Genomic DNA, 18,982 nt, shown 5'->3' on the forward strand with positions numbered 1-18,982 from the left:
GGTTTTCCAAAGTCCGCTGGCCTCGAGTGTCACGTCCCTCCCTGCGCTCGTCCTCGTCCTCGAGAACAACCATCACCTCGTCCAAGAACTTCCTTCGGTATAGGCGCTTTGTTGCCACGATCACTCCATGGTCCGTTGGTTGGGTGAGAGCAGTCGTATTAGGTGGCAGAAACGTGCACATACTCCGGCCATTCTCAGCCACCAAGTCCTTGTCGCACGGGTGGGCAAGTGCATTGTCGAGGAGAAGGAGGGCCTTTACCTGGTCGCCCGGGATTCCCATTGTCTTCATCTGGTAATGTATGACCTCCTTGATGAAGTGGCGGTGGAACCAGTCTTTGAAGATCTGGGCTGTAAACCATGCCTTCAAAGAATGGTACCAGACGATAGGAAGGACATCCATCACCCCACAAAGACACCAAGGCTGCTTTGCACGGCCAACAATAACGGGCTTAAGCCGGTGCATGCCGTTAGCATTGGCACAACACAAAGCAGATATCCGTTGCTTGGAGAGCTTGCGGCCAGGTACATGCTTCTCCGTCTCCTCGGCTAGAGTGTTCATTGGCAAAGAGCGATAGAATAAACCAGTTTCGTCAGCACTGTAGACTTGACCGAGAGTGAGGCCCTCCCTGTCGATCAAGCCCTTCACCTTGTGCCGAAACTCATCAACTCCATCCTCGTTAGCGTCCAAAGCTTCGTCATGAGCTTTACGGTTGGTAATGCCATGCCGTAACTTGAACGCGAAGAGCCAACCCTCAGATGCCTTGAAGTCTAGGGCGTCGTGAAGCCTGGCGAACTTCTCAGCAGCAGCCTTCAGCTCCATTCCACGTACCATCACACCAGCAGCATGTTGCTGTCAATACCAAATCAACGTGAAGCGGTCAATTTCAGCAAACTTGGGAGTAAACATCACCTTCCTCTCCACGTTGCGTTTGCTTCTCGACGAGAAGTCAGCCCTGTACTGAATGAGTTTGTCTCAGGATCTCTTGATATCGAACAAAGTAGATCGGGGCAGGTTGAACTCGCGGAGGATGCGGGAAGAAGACCACCCCGCATCTACTTTCTCCAATATCTCCCGTTTCTTCTCCAGAGTCAACACCACTCTCTTCCTCTTCTCAGGCGACGGGGCCATCATCACACACACAAATCAGAGGCCCGAGAGCAGCAGGAGTGCCTGCAGCAGGTAAAGAACCACCACAAAAGCGAGTACGTGGGCAGCCATGACGACGAGCATGCACTCGCAACGAGAGACAGGCGGAAAATGGGGAGGATGCAGCGGCGCTCTATCGGACGTTGGAGGAATGACGCGCCACAACAAAGCTGTCCCGTGCTGCGTGCGCCAAGTTCAAATTATGGGTGGGAAAAATTCGAGTTTTTTTCGAATTTTTTGCGGTTTTTGGACCATTTTGGGAATACTGGATCCCGAGACGATTATGTCCAGTTAGTGGGCATGTTCGGATATTGGGCGTTCAGATATTAGAGGGATTACTTTACAATACGCCCCCAAACAAACTTAGCTCATTGGCATAAATCTATGACACATGCCAGAGCCATGACAGGGGTGCCTGACATCATAGCTAGTTGCCATTAAGTCACAACACATGCCATCATTATTTCAGGCCAAACCGAGCATTAAGCTCCCCTGACTGTCCCTATATATATCATGTATACACCCATATACATGAGCGAATTCGGTTTCTCAGCCGAACTTTATTTATGTATGCAGGGGTATACATGTGTGGAATTCGGTAATGAAGATGTTAACTACCAACCAAGTATCACTAACCAGTGTTGTAAGTAAGATATTAAAAAAGTTGATAAGAAAAGTTTGGGTAAACCATCTAGAACACATTATGATAACAGAAAGGCAGCTTGGTTTTAGAAAGGGAAAATCATGTGTTACTAACCTATTAAGCTAATATGACAGAACCGCAGAAACATTACAGAAAAGCGAAGGATGGGTGGACAGTATCTATCTAGATTTCAAGAAAGCATTTGACAGAGAACCGCACCAAAGACTTTTATGGAAACTGTACCATCAACGAGGAATACAAGGCAACCTATACTGCTGGATGCAAGATTTTCTCAGAAAAAAGGAAAGAACAGTACTAAGAAGAAATTACTCAACATGGAGGGAAGTGACCAGCGGCATTCCACAGGGCTCAGTGCTGGCAGAAATTATGTTTCTAGTGTATATAATGACATAGATAGTAACACTGGAAATGAAAGTTATCTAAATATGTTTCCTGATGATGCAAAAATACAAGGGAGAATTACTAATGCACACTCTTGTAGAGAACTACAAGGGGAACTAAAAAAACTTCATGAATGGTGCAATAAATGGCAAATGGAATTCAATGTGGACAAGTGTCATGTTATGAAGTATGGAAAAAGTGGAAAAAGACCAGACTGGGATTATAAGTTACGAAGTAAAACCCTACACATATCAGAAACAGAGAAGGACCAACGAGTGATTATCAATAACAGACTATCTCCGGCTGACCACATCAGTGAGAAGGTATGGCATATGTATACACTGCTTGCTAATATGAGAACAGCATACACATACATAAATGAACATGCTGAGAAAGATAATAACATCACTCATCACACCAACCTGGGGTGTGCATCAGTAGTCTGGAATCCTCATCTCAAGAAACACATAGATAAGACTGAAAAAGTTCAAAGGGCCGCTACAAGATGGATACCAAGCTTAAGGGATCTAAGCCACAAAGAAAGACTAGAAAAATGAATCTGCCAACACTATAGGAGAGAAGGAAAAGAGAAGACATAAGTATGCTATATAAATGTGTCTCAGCGAAAGAGAAAATGGACATAAATGAGTATATAACCTATGGTGAAGCATCGGCAAGAGGACACTGCAAAAAACTACATAAAGAGAGGTGATAATGACGTAAGGAAATTCAATTACCTGAACACGGCAATCGATCACTGGAATGCACTACCGAATGAAATAGTGTGTGCTGAAACAATTCATAAATTTAAGGATATGTATGATACAAGTGATTTAATATACAGGACAGTTCGAGCTTGACTCATTCCTTTTAAGATACAATTAGGTAAGAACACACACACACGGATGCACACACACACACACACACACACACACACACACACACACACACACACACACAATCAATCGTCAAAAAAATTGTGAGAGTTAATACTGAATAACAGATGGATTAAATACCTGGAGAAGATAGATACTTTGGCAGAAAGTCTGTTTGGATTCAGAAGTGGAATGTTGTGTGTTTCCAACCTGCTATGCTTCTACTCAAGGGTGACTGACATGCTAAAGGAGAGAGATAGTTGGGTGGATTGTGTGTATTTCGATTTGGAGAAAGCCTCTGATGAGGTACCTCACAAGTGACTAATATGAAAACTGGAACACATAGGACTGAAGGGGAACCTAGTAGAGTGGATGAGACACTTCTTGAGAGAGAGGCAAATGAGGACAGTAATAAAAGACAGGATGTCTGGATAGAGACAAGTAACAAGTGGAGTCCCACAGGGCTCAGTGTTAGCGCCCGTAACGTTCCTGATTTACATAAATGATATGCTAGATGGAATGAACAGTTATGCAAGTCTGTTTGCTGATGATGCGGAGATCATGAGGAGAGTAGAAGCTGATGAAGACTGAAAAATACTGCACGAGGACCTGGAAAGGATTTATGATTGGAGCTGGATGTGGGAAATGAAATTCAACGCAAAAAAAATATAAAATATTGGAAATAGGTAAAAGGACCAAGAGACCATCACTGAGTTATTTGATGGGTAATGAACTAATCACAAAAGCTAGAGAAGAGAATGGCTTGGGAGTGCTGGTCCATGATAGTTTGTCACCTGAAAAACACATTAATAAGATAGTTAGAGAGACATAAATCTCTTAACTAACGTAAGGATAGCATTTCATTACATGGATGAGGAGATGAAAAAAATTGGCAGCAGCCATGATCTGCCCCAGGTTGGAATATGCGGCAGTAGTGTGGTCCCCACATAAAAAGAAAGATATAAAGAAGATTGAGAGAATACAAAGAACAATAACCATGATGGACCCCAGCCGTGAACATCTGTTGTACAGGGAAAGGCTGGAAAAACTGGACCTGCCTTCCTTAGAAGAAACGAGAGAGAGGGGCAACATGATTGCAGTGTTCAGGGCCAGGATGGGAGCAGGAAAAATTGACATAAAAGATCTGTTTGTATGGGATGGGAGAGTAACAAGAGGACACGGAATGAAACAGAAAAAGCCAAGTGGCTTGAAGGATATCAAGAAATATAGTTTCCCATATAGACGCACACACCTGTGGAACAGCCTAGACAAAAAGATCATCCAGTCTAAAAGCTTAAACGACTTCAAAGCAAAATATGACTTAGTGAGAAACACAGACGAAACCCAACGGATGTAGCTCATTTCCTGTAAATCACAACTAGGTAAATACATATTATACAGAAGCAACAGGAGCAGTCCCCCCCTCCCCCACAGTCTATCTGGCCAAACAGACCCATTAACAGCAAGCAGGCAATTGCCTCTGCAGAGCTATCCCATGAAGTGAACTGATGTTCCTTTACACCTCACCAGAGTGAGGCATGGGGAAGGGTGTGGAGATTTGGTTCCTGGATGAAAACAACATATGCATACCTCCACCCAGTTAACAGGGATGCCATTGTAGGTTCTATGTCACTCTGTTACTGATTCTGATTACCAGTATATGGTAACAACCCAGTGTTGTTTATGGCTTCCTGGTTACAGGAAAGCATCTGGCTTATCAGTGTAGAGTCAGTATCCCTCTGGAAGTCCCACTGGGCCTAAGGCATGGGATGGCCCAAGATAACTACAGCAGTCCAGCTCATATAAGCTGTATATTATCACCTCATGTCCTTGGTAACAATTACTTAACAGAGGTTCAGTTTACATGACTGAGGTTCAATTTTCCAAGAGGTGACTGAAGTTCACTCAACAACAGCAGTTCATCCTCAGGTCTCAACATCACAAAATGGATAATATGGGACTGGCTATCACTGTTTTACCATTATTACCAACAGATGCCATGAGAAAGAGATTAATCGGTTGGCATGCAGACAGTAATGGTGCACCTGTATATGAAGATGTTTGAGGAGCGTGTATCCTTGGGCATGAAAGGTGCACGTGTTTCAGTTTTTCTCACAATGGCTGTCAACTCCACCAATCCTGTCATTTGGCCCTCCGTCCTGGTCTCTGGATCCCTCCGCTTCCGTGACACCCACCCACGATTAACAAGAACTGTCAAGCTGGTGGAGGTAAGGGAAATGGGTCATCATCATCTAGTTTTCCCAGTAGGGTCCAGAGAATAAGGAAAGAGAATGCATGAGTGGGGAGAACAAGGAACATGTCCAGTGAAATGGGTGATACACTCATTCACTCACCAGACAACCCCCTGTAATGCTTTACATCATATGTGTAATCATTTGTAAATTTTTTTTCTAATACTATGATGTACTTCAAATTATCTACCAGAATCAATATGTAAATGCAGCTATCCAAAATTCATCAACCTAAGCATATTTCAGCACAGCCATCTTCTTAACCCTATTGGCAACTAAAATTTAGAGTGAAAAAAGAAATGTATAAAAACAGGGGAACTATTAAGAAAGTACCCTACTTTCCAAAGGTAAATGGTATGAGCACTGGGTAGTATCCAGAATATAAATAAGATGCACAAAACTAGAACTCAGAACTAACAACAGTGGCCATGAATATAGGCCATCATCCATTCACTCATCATTCGAGCCTTCAAAATTCTTTGATCATATCAAATGAAAATGCATCTGAGGTTCAAACACAGACATCAACAGAATGATATAAAATCCCAACAAATATGTTGGCACACTTATCCAAATATAATTTGTGGTAGGTGGGGGCGCTCACCATCCACTCACTCAATGTAGTGCTGCTGTCAAGTGTCTGCCCTTTCCTCTCCTCTCTCCATTCCTTCCATCCGCTTCCGTCTTCCTTTACTTCATTTTTTTCTTGTCCTTCTGCCTACGGGTAACTTTACACTTCCTCTTCTGTCTTTCTTTCCTTCATTCTTTCCTCTTCCTTCTGCCTGTGGGTGACTCTACACTGAGTGACAAGGAAAATGGTTTCCTGTACACCAGGGAACCATTTACTACGCTGGGTGGTAACCATATAACCAAATTTTGGCGCCTGGTGGTTTAGTGAGTAATTATTGCGCTCGTATCGGATTGAGCCGGTGAAGGTCTATATCCAAGGGGTGGTTGGGGTTGATTGCTCATGTAATGCCACTCAGGGATGAGTGAGGCTGGTCACTCTCATCTTAAATGTCGGGACCAACTGCTTAGCCCCGGGCTCCTATGCTCCTCATGGGGCAATGTAGGATTGGATGATGGATGGATAGATGGATTATGTTTAAGCATATCATTTTGTAGAATGATAACACATCCAAACAAATATGATGGCACAAATCTAACATTAAAAAAAGGAAAATATGATGCACTCACAGCACTTATGCCTTATAAATAATGTTTAAGTAAAAAATGAGACTTGCCCTGTGACCTTTATCTGATCGATTATTTTCAAACTGAATTACTAATTACAGTACAGTAATCACTCTAATATCCGGACGCCCAATATCTGAACATCCCCACTACCGGACATAAGAATGTTTCATACTGTACTTTTTTCCATACTATACTTACCTCATTTCACTCTTTAATGTCTTTTATTGGTGTGAATAGGGTGTTAGGAGCTATGCATGTGCAGTAGGAAGGTGTTTTTCTGAGTTAGGCTAGGTTAGGGTCCATAAGTACCAGTCCAGGAGCCAGTCACCAGAATGTATATTATTGTATGAACCTACTTCTAAACCCTCATTTTATGTTTCTTTTGCATTTATTTCAGTCATTTATGTGCCTTATTGGTGTGATTTGGGTCTTAAATAGGTGCTATGCATGTCCAGAGGGAGTTGTATAGGTGTTTCTCTGAGTTAGGGTCCATAAGTACAAGTCCATAAGCTGGGGCCCAATATCCGGACAGAACCAATATCCGGACCTAACTATGGCTCTATTACGTTGGATTTTGGAGTGATTACTGTACTTGATTACTGCATGATCCTCAACATTTCCACTGAGATTAATCCAAAATCAATCAAAGCCATTTGAGCAGATGCCCCTGACCTTGGCCCTTGACTTATTAGCTATTGTTAATACCATTAAGGCATCTGGCAATATACAGATAGCTAGATAGTTAATACTATTAAATTTCATCTTTGCCTGACCCTCAGTCCTTCCATCAAGTTTTGTCCAAATTGAATCAACACTTTGAGTTTTAGGATCAAACATTTGATCCTGCCTTGTGAACCTGACCTTTCATCCTTACTTTATCTTGAACCCTTCCATGAAGTTTGGTTTCAACTGTATTACAGGTGTTGAAACTGACCTTAACACACAGTATTAACCTCTGACCTACTGTTCAATAAAAAAGAGAGAGAGAGAAAAAAAAGGCAACACCATCTTTTACTGACCTTAGCACACAGTATTAATTTCTGACCTACTGTTCAGGGAAAAAAAAAAAAAAAAAAAAAAAAGAGGCAACCCCATCTTTTACTCTCAACCATTACAACAAATCTGGTTAAATTCAGATCCAAACTGCTTAAATTTTGTTTACATACACACACAAATGGGCTGGAACACTGCTATGATTTTGTTTTTTTGGAAGCTTGAAATTTGGTTGTCACTATTCTTGAGATAGTTGCCTGGAACTCTTATAAAGGTGTGTCTAGATTAAGCAGTAAAGGCAACAATCCAGGAAACAATTATTAATACCCAAATTAATAAATAGAATTATAAAATAAATGACTACTTTCTTGGTCAAGATATTCTATTAGAAGGGAGGGGGGCCTGACCCCACACCCCCTTTCTCCTGTGGCTGCACCCATGCACACTGGTTGAAATTTAACATTGTCCTATGGCCTGATACACTGACTGAGTGATCTTAAAACTGAATCCCTTCATCCTTGCATTACCCTGAACCCTTCAACCAAGTCTGACCTGTGACACTGATCTCTGCCTGACTGGTCTCAAACCTGAATTCCTTCATCCTTGCCTTACCTTGAACCCTACCACAATGTTTTGTCTAAATCAGATACAAACTGTTTTCATGATGTAAACTTCACTTTTGACTTATTCCCCCCCCCCCAATAGCTGACTTCTGAACATAGTGTTCTGACTGAAGAGTTATATTGCCTGCATGTGAAGTGGGTACGAAAATGTTTCTTCACTGCTTGTACAGGAATGTCTTAGAGGTGGGTATGTTGTCAAAAAAGAGTCAGGGTAATGTGTGTGTGTGGTACTTGTTTGATGTGTTTAGTTATGTTGTTTGCTTCTTTCATGTAATGACAGGCGTTATTTGTTGGTTGTCACGAATCAAATTTGCGACATTTCCTTTTTGTGAGAAGCCACGAACTATTAGTGGAAAACTCACTGTTTATCGTTCAGTTAACCGCTCATTCGGACGGAAGCTCTGTCAAATCAGTTTTTCAGTGTCATACGTTATCGTCTTTGCGTGAGACATTGGCGCTTCCGCTGAGCGATTTGTTTTGGGCGCGTCTCGCTCACTCCACCGTTAGAAAAATGCGGCCTACTGCTCCCCCTTTTTTCCCACGACTTACGCAGTCCAGTTGTTGCTGTGACGGAGAGAGGTCCTGTGCCAGCAGTGTGAGAGGTCAGCTAGTACCCAAACTCCACTTCACAGTTCTCCAGTACTCCCATCCTTAGTTCAGCTTTGGGTGATACGCAGCATTCATCGACTAGTATTTCCTTCTTGTATTTTCCTAGTCTTAAGAGTTTAATTAAGGTGTTTTTTTCCTAGGCGTAAGAATTTAGCTCGAGTGAGTGAGTGAGTGCGATCTCATTAATTTGATTTTGAAATGTAACGTTAAATTTATTTTTGTAATCAATAAATTTAACAGTTCTTTTTCTTGAGCTTAATGTAATGTAAACTCTTGTTTCATTTCTCCATAATTAAGCTTATTTCCATATAGCTCCTAGCTTGCATAAACGTTTTGTTATTCATAACTGGTACTTAGACCAGTCTTGTTGTATTAACTTAAAATCCGTTGTGCCACCTAGGAGTTAAGCATCAGCAAGAACCTGATATTATTATTAGTATTAGTTATTTATTGTCAGAGGTGAAGTAACTTTCTCCAGAGGCTAACAGTACTAATTTAGCATTTGTGAGTAATTAGTCTCTGCTGTGTACTGTTGAGAAAGTTTATACATTCTCGTTCTTAGAGAATCGTGCACAAGCCAGCGTAAAGTAATCGTTGCTTGATGTAGCAAGACAATCATTGTCTCTGCTCTTCAATATTATTGAATATTATTATCAATTAAATAATACTGAGCAGATATTTTAAAAACCCAGTGATATTATAAAAACCCCGTGACAATTGGCGACCTCGCCAGGATATTAGCTCCTAGCTCTAAAGCTATTCACGAGATAGTGCTCACTCGTTCATATTTAGGTATTTATAATTAAAGTTTATAGGCACAAGTTTACTGGTGGTTACCGTTAATTTAATAAGTGAATTTTTGCTTTATTAATCAATAGAGTACTTAACTCTAGTTTATTCTTGGTAACGCCAGACGATTTTATTCGCTCCTGGGTACCCGCCGTACCCATTGTGTTAATTATTGAGTCTTCTCAGTTATTTGCAAATTTTGTTTTATTTTTGCCAGTTAACTAGATAAGACTGGTCACCACTAGCTTGTGTCTGTACTCTTTACTTGTGTTTATTACCGCAGTATTCGTTTGCGAAGCAGTCAGTACTCAGTTTTGTTTGCTTAATAAGCTAGCACCATGGCAGCCAGTGCTTATGTACAGGAAGCCAAAGATATGGGTCTCACAGACCCAGAGAAAATACAGAGTTACGTTCTCTCCCGGTTTAATTACGAGCAAGAACGTGAGAAAGATGCTCGTGAAGAGCGTAGAATCCAACGCGAACACGAGCGAAAACAGCGTGAGGAAAGCGAAAAGGAGTGCGAACACGAGCGAAAACAGCGCGAACTCGACTTAGAACACGTGCGGGAACAACGTGAATATGAACGTGCCGAACATGAGGCACGAGAAAAACATGAACTTGAAGTGCTGAAGCTCAAGCGAGATTCCTTGGCTTCAGACACATCTGGTGCAGTTGGTCAAAGCTCCACGAGCGTTCTCCCTGCACATGTCCTGGCGACCCCACGGATCAAGCTTCCTTCATACAAGGAAAGCGAGCGAATCGAGCCGTACATAGCTCGTTTTGAGGACATGGCAGACATGTATCAACTGGATGAGGCAGCTAAGCGGCTTCAGTTTCTTAGCCTATTTGAGGGCTCTGCCCTCGATATTCTCCACAGAATTCGTGGAGACAATCTCACATATGAGATGATGAAAGCTGCACTCATTCAGGCGTATGGTCTCACAGTAGACGACGCCAAAGTTCAGTTCATGCGAGCTCGTCTCCAAGACAAGGAGACAGCTGTTCAGTTCCTTGATCATCTCACAGCTTACTTAAATGAGTGGATGGAGAAAGATGAAACTCCTTCCATGCGTGAGGGGATAATTGACCTTATGCTGCGTACACAGCTAGAGAGGTCGTGGCCTGCTGAGCTCATAGCACAGCTTAAGATCTGCCAGGTGAAAGATGCCAGCCAAATGGTAGATAAGGCTGACACATTCTTTACTGCATATGGGTATCAAACTCGTAAGCAAAACACCTGGAACAGAAAACCTGATAAGTCTGGGAAGCCGTCTCAGACTGAATCCCAGCACCAAGGCCGTTCTCAGAGTAATGGCCAAGGTCCAAACAAACAGCAGAAGGACCAGGGGCAAAATACACAGCAGCCTGCTTGGAAGCGGTACAACAAGCACCCCAACCAGCAGCAGTTCCCCAAGCAGCAGCAGCAATACAAGGACAAGCCACGTAACCCTCAGTCAGGTCAATTAGTGTATCGGAGGCAGGAGGCAAATGCAGCCTTCATTCCACAAGTACCCGGTGGTGCCATCTCTACCAGTACAGGTACTTCCCAACAGTTCACAAGTCCCCCTCCGACCATGAACTCTCCTCAGACACCTAGTTCCCAGGGCGCCACGTTTGCTGCATCGGTTGTTCCGCAGTCTCATGAATGACTGGCTGCTACCTCCTCAGACCCTTCCACCAGCAACACTGCCTTTCTTGTTCAGCCAGGGTCTGTGGGAGGTGTTTCTGTAAATGTCCTGAGGGACAATGGTTCCTCAGGTTGCTCTGTTAAGCAGAGTTTAGTTCGGCCTGATGAGTATACAGGTCGACAGATCCAAGTTAGACTTATTGATGGATCAGTGAGATTGTTCCCTGAGGCACATATCCAGGTGGCGTCTCCATTTTTCACTGGCCTGACAGCTGCAGTTGTCATGCCAGAACCTTTATTTGACCTCATATTAGGCAACATACCTGGCATCAAAAATAGTTGTGCCGTAGATGTTGCTACTCAGACTTCGGCTGCTGCGATAACACGAGCCATGGCCAAGGCTCCAAATCGCGTCACTCCGTTGACCGTTGCAACGCCGCAAGATCTGATTCGTAGTCAAGATGTTGTCCAAGAGCAACAGACTGACTCGACACTTGCCTCAGTGCGCAAGAAGCTGGAGGGTAAAGTGATCAAGTATTCACAGGGAGGACAAGCCAGGTTCCTTTGTAAGCGAGGACGGCTGTACCGTGAGTCACAGACACCCCAGGGTGAGGTTCGACTGCAGTTTGTCGTTCCTGCAAAGTATCGCCGAGCAGTGTTTGAATTAGGTCACTGTTCAGCAATGGGATGTCACATGGGTCAAAAGAAGACCTCTGACCGCATCCATGCTGACTTTTTCTGGCCAGGAATGGGACGGGAAATAACGAGGCTCGTATGTTCCTGTGATGTGTGTCAGTGTACCACTGACCGGGGACGTGTCCATCCTGCGCCATTGAAACCAATGCCCATAATCTCTGAACCATTCGAGAGAGTAGCAGTTGACATAGTTGGGCCAATCTCCCCTAGGGCTAGTGATGGATCAAAGTATATCCTCACTATTGTTGATTTCAGCACACGGTGGCCTGAAGCCGTGGCCCTTAAGAATATAGAGGCCGTCACTGTTGCTGAGGCATTAATTGAAGTGTTCTGTCGTGTAGGTATCCCTAAGGAGGTCTTAAGCGACCGGGGTTTGCAGTTCACTTCAGCAATGATGAACGAAGCGTTCAGGTTGCTGTCCATCCAAGGCTTACGAACTACGCCGTATCATCCCATGTGTAACGGGTTGTGTGAGAGGTTCAATGGAACTCTCAAGAAGATGTTGAGGCGCATGACCGCCGAACAGCCAAAGGAATGGCCGCGGTTCATTGCTCCTCTTCTATTTGCATATCGAGAAGCCCCACAGCATTCACTGAAATTCTCACCCTTTGAACTGGTGTATGGGAGGTCGGTCCGGGGCCCACTTCAAGTCCTTCGTGAGTTATGGGACGATGAAGAACCCGACCCTGAAGTCAAGACCACCTACACCTACATCCTTGATTTGGCTGACCGCCTCCAGTCGACGTGCGAGTTAGCTAAGGAAGAACTGATCAAGGCGCGTGAAGTTCAGAAGGCTAATTACGATAAGAAGGCAAAGCTTCGGAAGTTCAGTCCAGGCGATAAATGCTTGGTATTACTCCCCACTGCCCAGAACAAGTTGTTGGCACAGTGGAAGGGTCCATTCGATGTAGTAGAGCGCATTTCAGACCTCAACTACCTAATACAGATGGGGAATCTTCGAAAAAGGTTCCACATTAACATGTTGAAGGCTTATCATGAGTCAGACCCCGAGGAGACTGGCCTACGAGTAGCTGATGATAGTGACCAGCCACTGGAAGAAACCGGGGCAGCTGCGGTGATCCCAGCTGATGACCATGATGACGAGCCCTTAACTGCTCAGTCCGATCAGGAAGAGACTGTCGGAGATGTTTTACTTAACCCTGACTTAGCAGTAGGAGACCAAAATGCCTTATGGTCACTGCTCTGTCAGTATGCTGATGTCTTCTCAGACCAACCTAGACTTGCAAAGGTTGCGTGTCATAAAATTGAGTTGACTAGCAATGCTCCTATAAAGGTTAAGCCATATCCGATTCCCATGCGACTACAGGGTGCAGTAAATAAGGAAATTGCTGACATGGAGACTGCAGGCATTATCGAAAAGTCCTCATCTCCTTACTGTAGTCCGATGGTAGTAGTCCGCAAGAAAGATGGTGGAGTCAGGATTTGTGGCGACTATAGAAGGCTCAATGCAATCACCAAAGTGGATGCTGAGCCAATGGGTGACCATATTGCCATCTTCTCCAAGCTGGCAGGGTCACAATATTTCACGAAGCTCGACCTAGCGAAGGGATTCTTCCAGATTCCCCTTCATCCTGAGAGTCGTCAGTTCACTGCCTTTGCTACTCCTAGGGGGTTGTACCAGTATAAAGTCCTCCCATTTGGACTTACCAATTCCCCAGCAGTATTCAATCGTGCCATGAGACAAGTGCTCCATGGTATTGTAGGAGTAGAGATGTTCGTTGACGATGTCCTCGCTCATTCCGCCACATTGGAGGAGCACCTCAGACTCTTGGAAATTGTCTTCAGTAGACTCCAGAGTTTCAACATGACTGTGAAGCCTAGCAAATGCAAGATTGCTCACAGTGAGGTGGAGTTCCTCGGTCATATTGTTGGCAACAATCACTGCAGGTGTCAGGGTGACAAGATCAGGAAGGTTAGAGAAGCCCCGAGACCCGTGACCAAGAAACAGGTTAGGGCATTTCTTGGCCTAGTGGGATATTATAGGAGTTTTATCCCCAACTTTGATCTCATTGCCCAACCGTTGTACGAAGTGCTACGGAAATATGCTCCATACACCATTGAATGGGGAGAAGCGCAAGAGAGATCTTTTGCCACCCTCAAGAATATGTTGTGCAAGGAGCCCATCTTGCAGTTGCCTGATTCCAGCAAACCTTTCATACTGCGCACTGATGCTTCACAAGATGGAGTAGGTGCCATATTGATGCAGGAATCGGAAGGTGGAATCTTCCCAGTGGCATACCACAGCCGTAGGCTAAAACCTGCCGAGAGGAATTACTGTACAGTACTGCTGAGAAGGAACTCTTGGCTGTGGTTGATGGTGTTAAAAAATATTATTATTATTTATTTGGGGCATCATTTGTTCTGGAAACTGACCATATGCCACTCACTAGTCTTAGCACGACCAAGACGGCTGATGCAAGACTGACACGCTGGACACTGTATTTACAGCAGTTTAACCTTGTTGTGAGATACATCAAGGGAAGTGATAACGTAGGTGCAGACCTGATGTCTCGCCTGCTAACTGCTGACTAACATGGGCAGTTGTTGTATGCTGGGTTCCGTGATAGGCATCCTCAGAGATTTGAGTAATCCAAGGACCAGCCTAGTTCCCAGTCAAAAGTGTAGACCTGACGTCTCACTTGTTGGCCCCACAGGACATAGTATGTCCAGGTCCTGTACATACACGTGTACTGTAGGTTAAAGGGGAAGTGAGAACTCTGCAGAGGCGACTTGAGGCTATGGAAGACCCGAGTTTGCACAAGGATTCTCAGCTCCCCGATACTAATATAAGTACTGTAGGTTAAGGGGGAAGTTTGAGAGAGAACTCCGCAGAGGCGACTCGAGGCTATGGAAGACCCGAGTTTGCACAAGGATTCTCAGCTCCTCGATACTAATATAAGTACTGTAGGTTAAGGGGGAAGTTCGAGAGAGAACTCCGCAGAGGCGACTCGAGGCTATGGAAGACCCGAGTTTACACAAGGATTCTCAGCTCTCCGATACTAATATAAGCACTGTAGGTTAAGGGGGAAGTGAGAACTCCGCAAAGGCGACTTGAGGCTATGGAAGACTCAAGTTTGCACAAGGATTCTCAGCTCCCCAATACTAATATAAGTACTGTAGGTTAAGGGGGAAGTGAGAACTCCGCAGAGGCGACTTCAGGCTATGGAAGACCCGAGTTTGCACAAGGATTCTCAGCTCTCCGATACTAATATAAGTACTGTAGGTTAAGGGGGAAGTGAGAACTCCGCAGGGGCGACTTGAGGCTATGGAAGACCCGTGTTTGCACAAGGATTCTCAGCTCTCCAATACTAATGTAAGTACTGTAGGTTATGGCACAGGTTGAGGACCTGTGTGCAGTTTGAGGCTCTGGAAGACCCGAGTTTGCACAAGGATTCTCAACTTGCCAACACTAATCGTGTGCTATAATTAATGGCGACCTCGAATGTACGAAGCTTAGGCTGTCACTTGTATTTTTCGGCCAGAGCGTATTTTTCATAGCATGTACTGATTGCTAGGCAGAGAGAGTAATTGTAACTTAATAAGAATTTTGTCTCACTGACACTTTTGATGCTCCACCTTAATTGGTTTTGCAGGTACAGCAATGGGTGTAGCAGTTCTGCTGTGCGGCCCAGCTGATCGTCTGCCGCACGCTGCCGCCTCTTCTCCTCTGCCTTCGTCGTTGTCATATTATTATTTATTGTGTCATTTTACGCGTAGGTACAGTTACAATACAACTGTCACACCTACACCATGTATTACATACACCACGCTACACAACAATTAGTTGTCAGTGTAAATGTAGCGAATTTTCGCTCAGTTTGACCTGAGTACAGGATTTTCACCGTCATCACGGAGTTTTTCCCTCAAGCTTGCTTCTATTAATGTAAATACGAGGTTTTTTCGCTCACTGGCGACTGCGATTTTCTACTGTAGCAGGATAGCACACACACACCACAGTGTGAATCTTGTGTGACTGAGTTAGGATGTGTACATATATATATATTCCACAAATTTTTTCCCATAAGGAAAAAATTTAATTTTGTAGGGGCGTAATGTCACGAATCAAATTTGCGACATTTCCCTTTTGTGAGAAGCCACGAACTATTAGTGGAAAACTCACTGTTTATCGTTCAGTTAACCGCTCATTTGGACGGAAGCTTTGTCAAATCAATTTTTCAGTGTCATACGTTATCGTCTTTGCGTGAGACATTGGCGCTTCCGCTGAGCGATTTGTTTTGGGCGCGTCTCGCTCACTCGACTGTTAGAAAAATGCGGCCTACTGCTCCCCCTTTTTTCCCACGACTTACGCAGTCCAGTTGTTGCTGTGACGGAGAGAGGTCCTGTGCCAGCAGTGTGAGAGGTCAGCTAGTACTCAAACTCCACTTCACAGTTCTCCAGTACTCCCATCCTTAGTTCAGCTTTGGGTGATACGCAGCATTCATCGACTAGTATTTCCTTCTTGTATTTTCCTAGTCTTAAGAGTTTAATTAAGGTGTTTTTTTCCTAGGCGTAAGAATTTAGCTCGAGTGAGTGAGTGAGTGCGATCTCATTAATTTGATTTTGAAATGTAACGTTAAATTTATTTTTGTAATCAATAAATTTAACAGTTCTTTTTCTTGAGCTTAATGTAATGTAAACTCTTGTTTCATTTCTCCATAATTAAGCTTATTTCCATATAGCTCCTAGCTTGCATAAACGTTTTGCTATTCATAACTGGTACTTAGACCAGTCTTGTTGTATTAACTTAAAATCCGTTGTGCCACCTAGGAGTTAAGCATCAGCAAGAACCTGATATTATTATTAGTATTATTTATTGTCAGGGGTGAAGTAACTTTCTCCAGAGGCTAACAGTACTAATTTAGCATTTGTGAGTAATTAGTCTCTGCTGTGTACTGTTGAGAAAGTTTATAAATTCTCGTTCTTAGAGAATCGTGCACAAGCCAGCGTAATCGCTGCTTAATGTAGCAAGTCAATCATTGTCTCTGCTCTTCAATATTACTGAATATTATTATCAATTAAATAATACTGAGCAGATATTTTAAAAACCCAGTGATATTATAAAAACCCCGTGACATTGGCATAGGCTGTCCCTTATAATAGTGTGCCTCTCATGTCAAGATATTCTCTAACAGTGAGGTCTTTAGGTTCAAAGCAATTGAGCTGTGGAAGTGGTTTTGATGCAAACTGTGATGATGCATTGGGTGTTGTTCTCTAGAGTCTGCAAGGTGCTGTAGTGAATGCCTGATAGGCTGGGGGCCTAGGCTGAGTAGGCATAGGACATCATAGATCTACTATACTGTCTGTGGAGTAGGAAGTGTATTTCTTTTTGTTGCCCAAAGTCTGTCCCTTTGAGTTCCCTGAGTATGTTAAGTCTGAAGGTGCACTGCCTCTTGAAGCCTTGTATGTGGTCCCTGAAGATGAGTCAAGAGTCATCCCAAGGACCTGAGTGGCAGGGGTGTGCGGCAGTTTAGTTTTGTTTCGTTTTTAAAGGCTCCAACATGCTTGCATGTGTCGGCCTTGGTCACCTAAAGGCGGCTCTCCACGTTGCACGATCCATTGCAGCCTCCCTGTTCAGTCCCTTAACCCTAAGGTCACACTTAATGACCTCGTCCCATGTCTTTCTCGGTCTACCCCTCATAACCCCAACCCTAATATTAACTCTTCTCACCTTCCTCACCCAATTATCATCCCCCATCCTCTCCACATGTCCAAACCACCTCAATATACCTCTCCTCATCACAACACCAATACACTCCAGTCCCATCCTACCTCTCACCTCTTCCATTGTAAACCCAGCCCCTCCAGGCCTTGGACGCAGGGACACACTGCACACCCACCTAATCATTGTCATTTCTGTACGTCTGAGCCGGCGAATGTCTTCCTCCTTCACTGCCCAGGTCTCACTGCCATACAGCATTACACTCCTAACACATGCTGCATACAAAGACCCCTTAGCACGTAGGGAGAGCCCTCTCAATGTCAGGAGAGGCAAGAGCTCCTTCAACTTCTTCCAACCACTTCTCACCCTAGCCACAGAGCTAGCTCCAGCCCCACCTCCAGCACACAACATGTCTCCCAAATAACAAAACTCTTCCACACACTCAAGAGATTCACCAGCAAGTTCAATCCTTTCACGTCTGACGATCTCCACCTGCTCACCCCAGCACGCCGTACACATAAAATCAGCATTATCTCGCAGTCTACCTCTGATACCACTACATCTCTTATGCAGCCATTTATCACACACACCGCACAAGATGGAATTACTTCCCACGCCCTTGTGGCAAACTACACATGGCCACTCTCCCTCATCTTTGACAGTACTGCCACCAACCCTAGATATCATCACTTTTGTTTTATCTGCATTTACCCTTAAACCCTTTTGCCCCATACCATCTCTCCACTTCCTAAACCTTTCCTCCGCCTCCCTTTCATTCTCTGCAATCAACACCAAATCATCAGCATACAACAACTCCCACGGGAGTCCGTTTCTAAAGTCACGTGAAAGGCACATTATTAAGCGTTATGTCAGGGGAGTACAGTAATCTCTTGATTATTGTGCACTTTGTTATAGCAGTTTTTGTTATCACTGCTAGATGAAAATCTGCACTCCTGCTGTTATCGCGCATTTTTTCCCCCCCTAAAAAAACATTTTAATCACACACCTGAGCTGGTTTCTGCCAACAATGATGGTGCAAAATCAGTGGCTTCTGATGGCTTTGAAGGATTCAAAGATATGAGAAAATTCAGTAAAAGTGGAAGTACACAAGAAATTAACTTCCCTGCCCTCATAACACATGCTTATACGATATTTACACACCGGCCTCTGTATGGCAATCAGAAGGGTTACTTATTATTGCTCCCTCTCTCTCTCTCTCTATCTCTTCAGCACAGGAGGCACAAGTGAAATTAAGTTTATGCATAAATATGGGTCCACCGTGATTTTTTCACAAGATTATGGGTGATTATTGCTTCAATTGCCGGGAGCCATCTAAGTGTGCCTTGTGCATTATGGAGGTTATTCTCTCGGGCATGGAAGCATACATTCCTTCCTCATATCCGTTGACTATTGCAAGAAAGCCTTGGTTTAATCACGCTTGTTCTAATG

The 18,982-nt window shown here is 43.9% G+C and overlaps 1 protein-coding gene across 3 annotated transcripts in view; it reads right to left on the reverse strand.

Annotated features, from left to right (window-relative positions):
• The window catches only part of Surf1 (surfeit locus protein 1), a 239,157-nt gene that overhangs the window by 83,394 nt on the left and 136,781 nt on the right, over positions 1–18,982 (reverse strand). For 2 of the 3 annotated variants that reach the window (XM_080283780.1, XM_080283774.1), the window contains exon 6: positions 5,113–5,286. The exons of the other annotated variant lie outside the window; for it this stretch is intronic. In XM_080283780.1, coding sequence (XP_080139906.1) covers positions 5,113–5,286 — 174 coding nt within the window. The remainder of the gene's footprint in view (positions 1–5,112; positions 5,287–18,982) is intronic. 3 annotated transcript variants of the gene reach the window in all.

Source organism: Coenobita brevimanus, chromosome 13, assembly GCF_032717465.1.
Source record: "Coenobita brevimanus isolate Jiangsu-jjx chromosome 13, ASM3271746v2, whole genome shotgun sequence".
Lineage (NCBI taxonomy): Eukaryota > Metazoa > Arthropoda > Malacostraca > Decapoda > Coenobitidae > Coenobita > Coenobita brevimanus.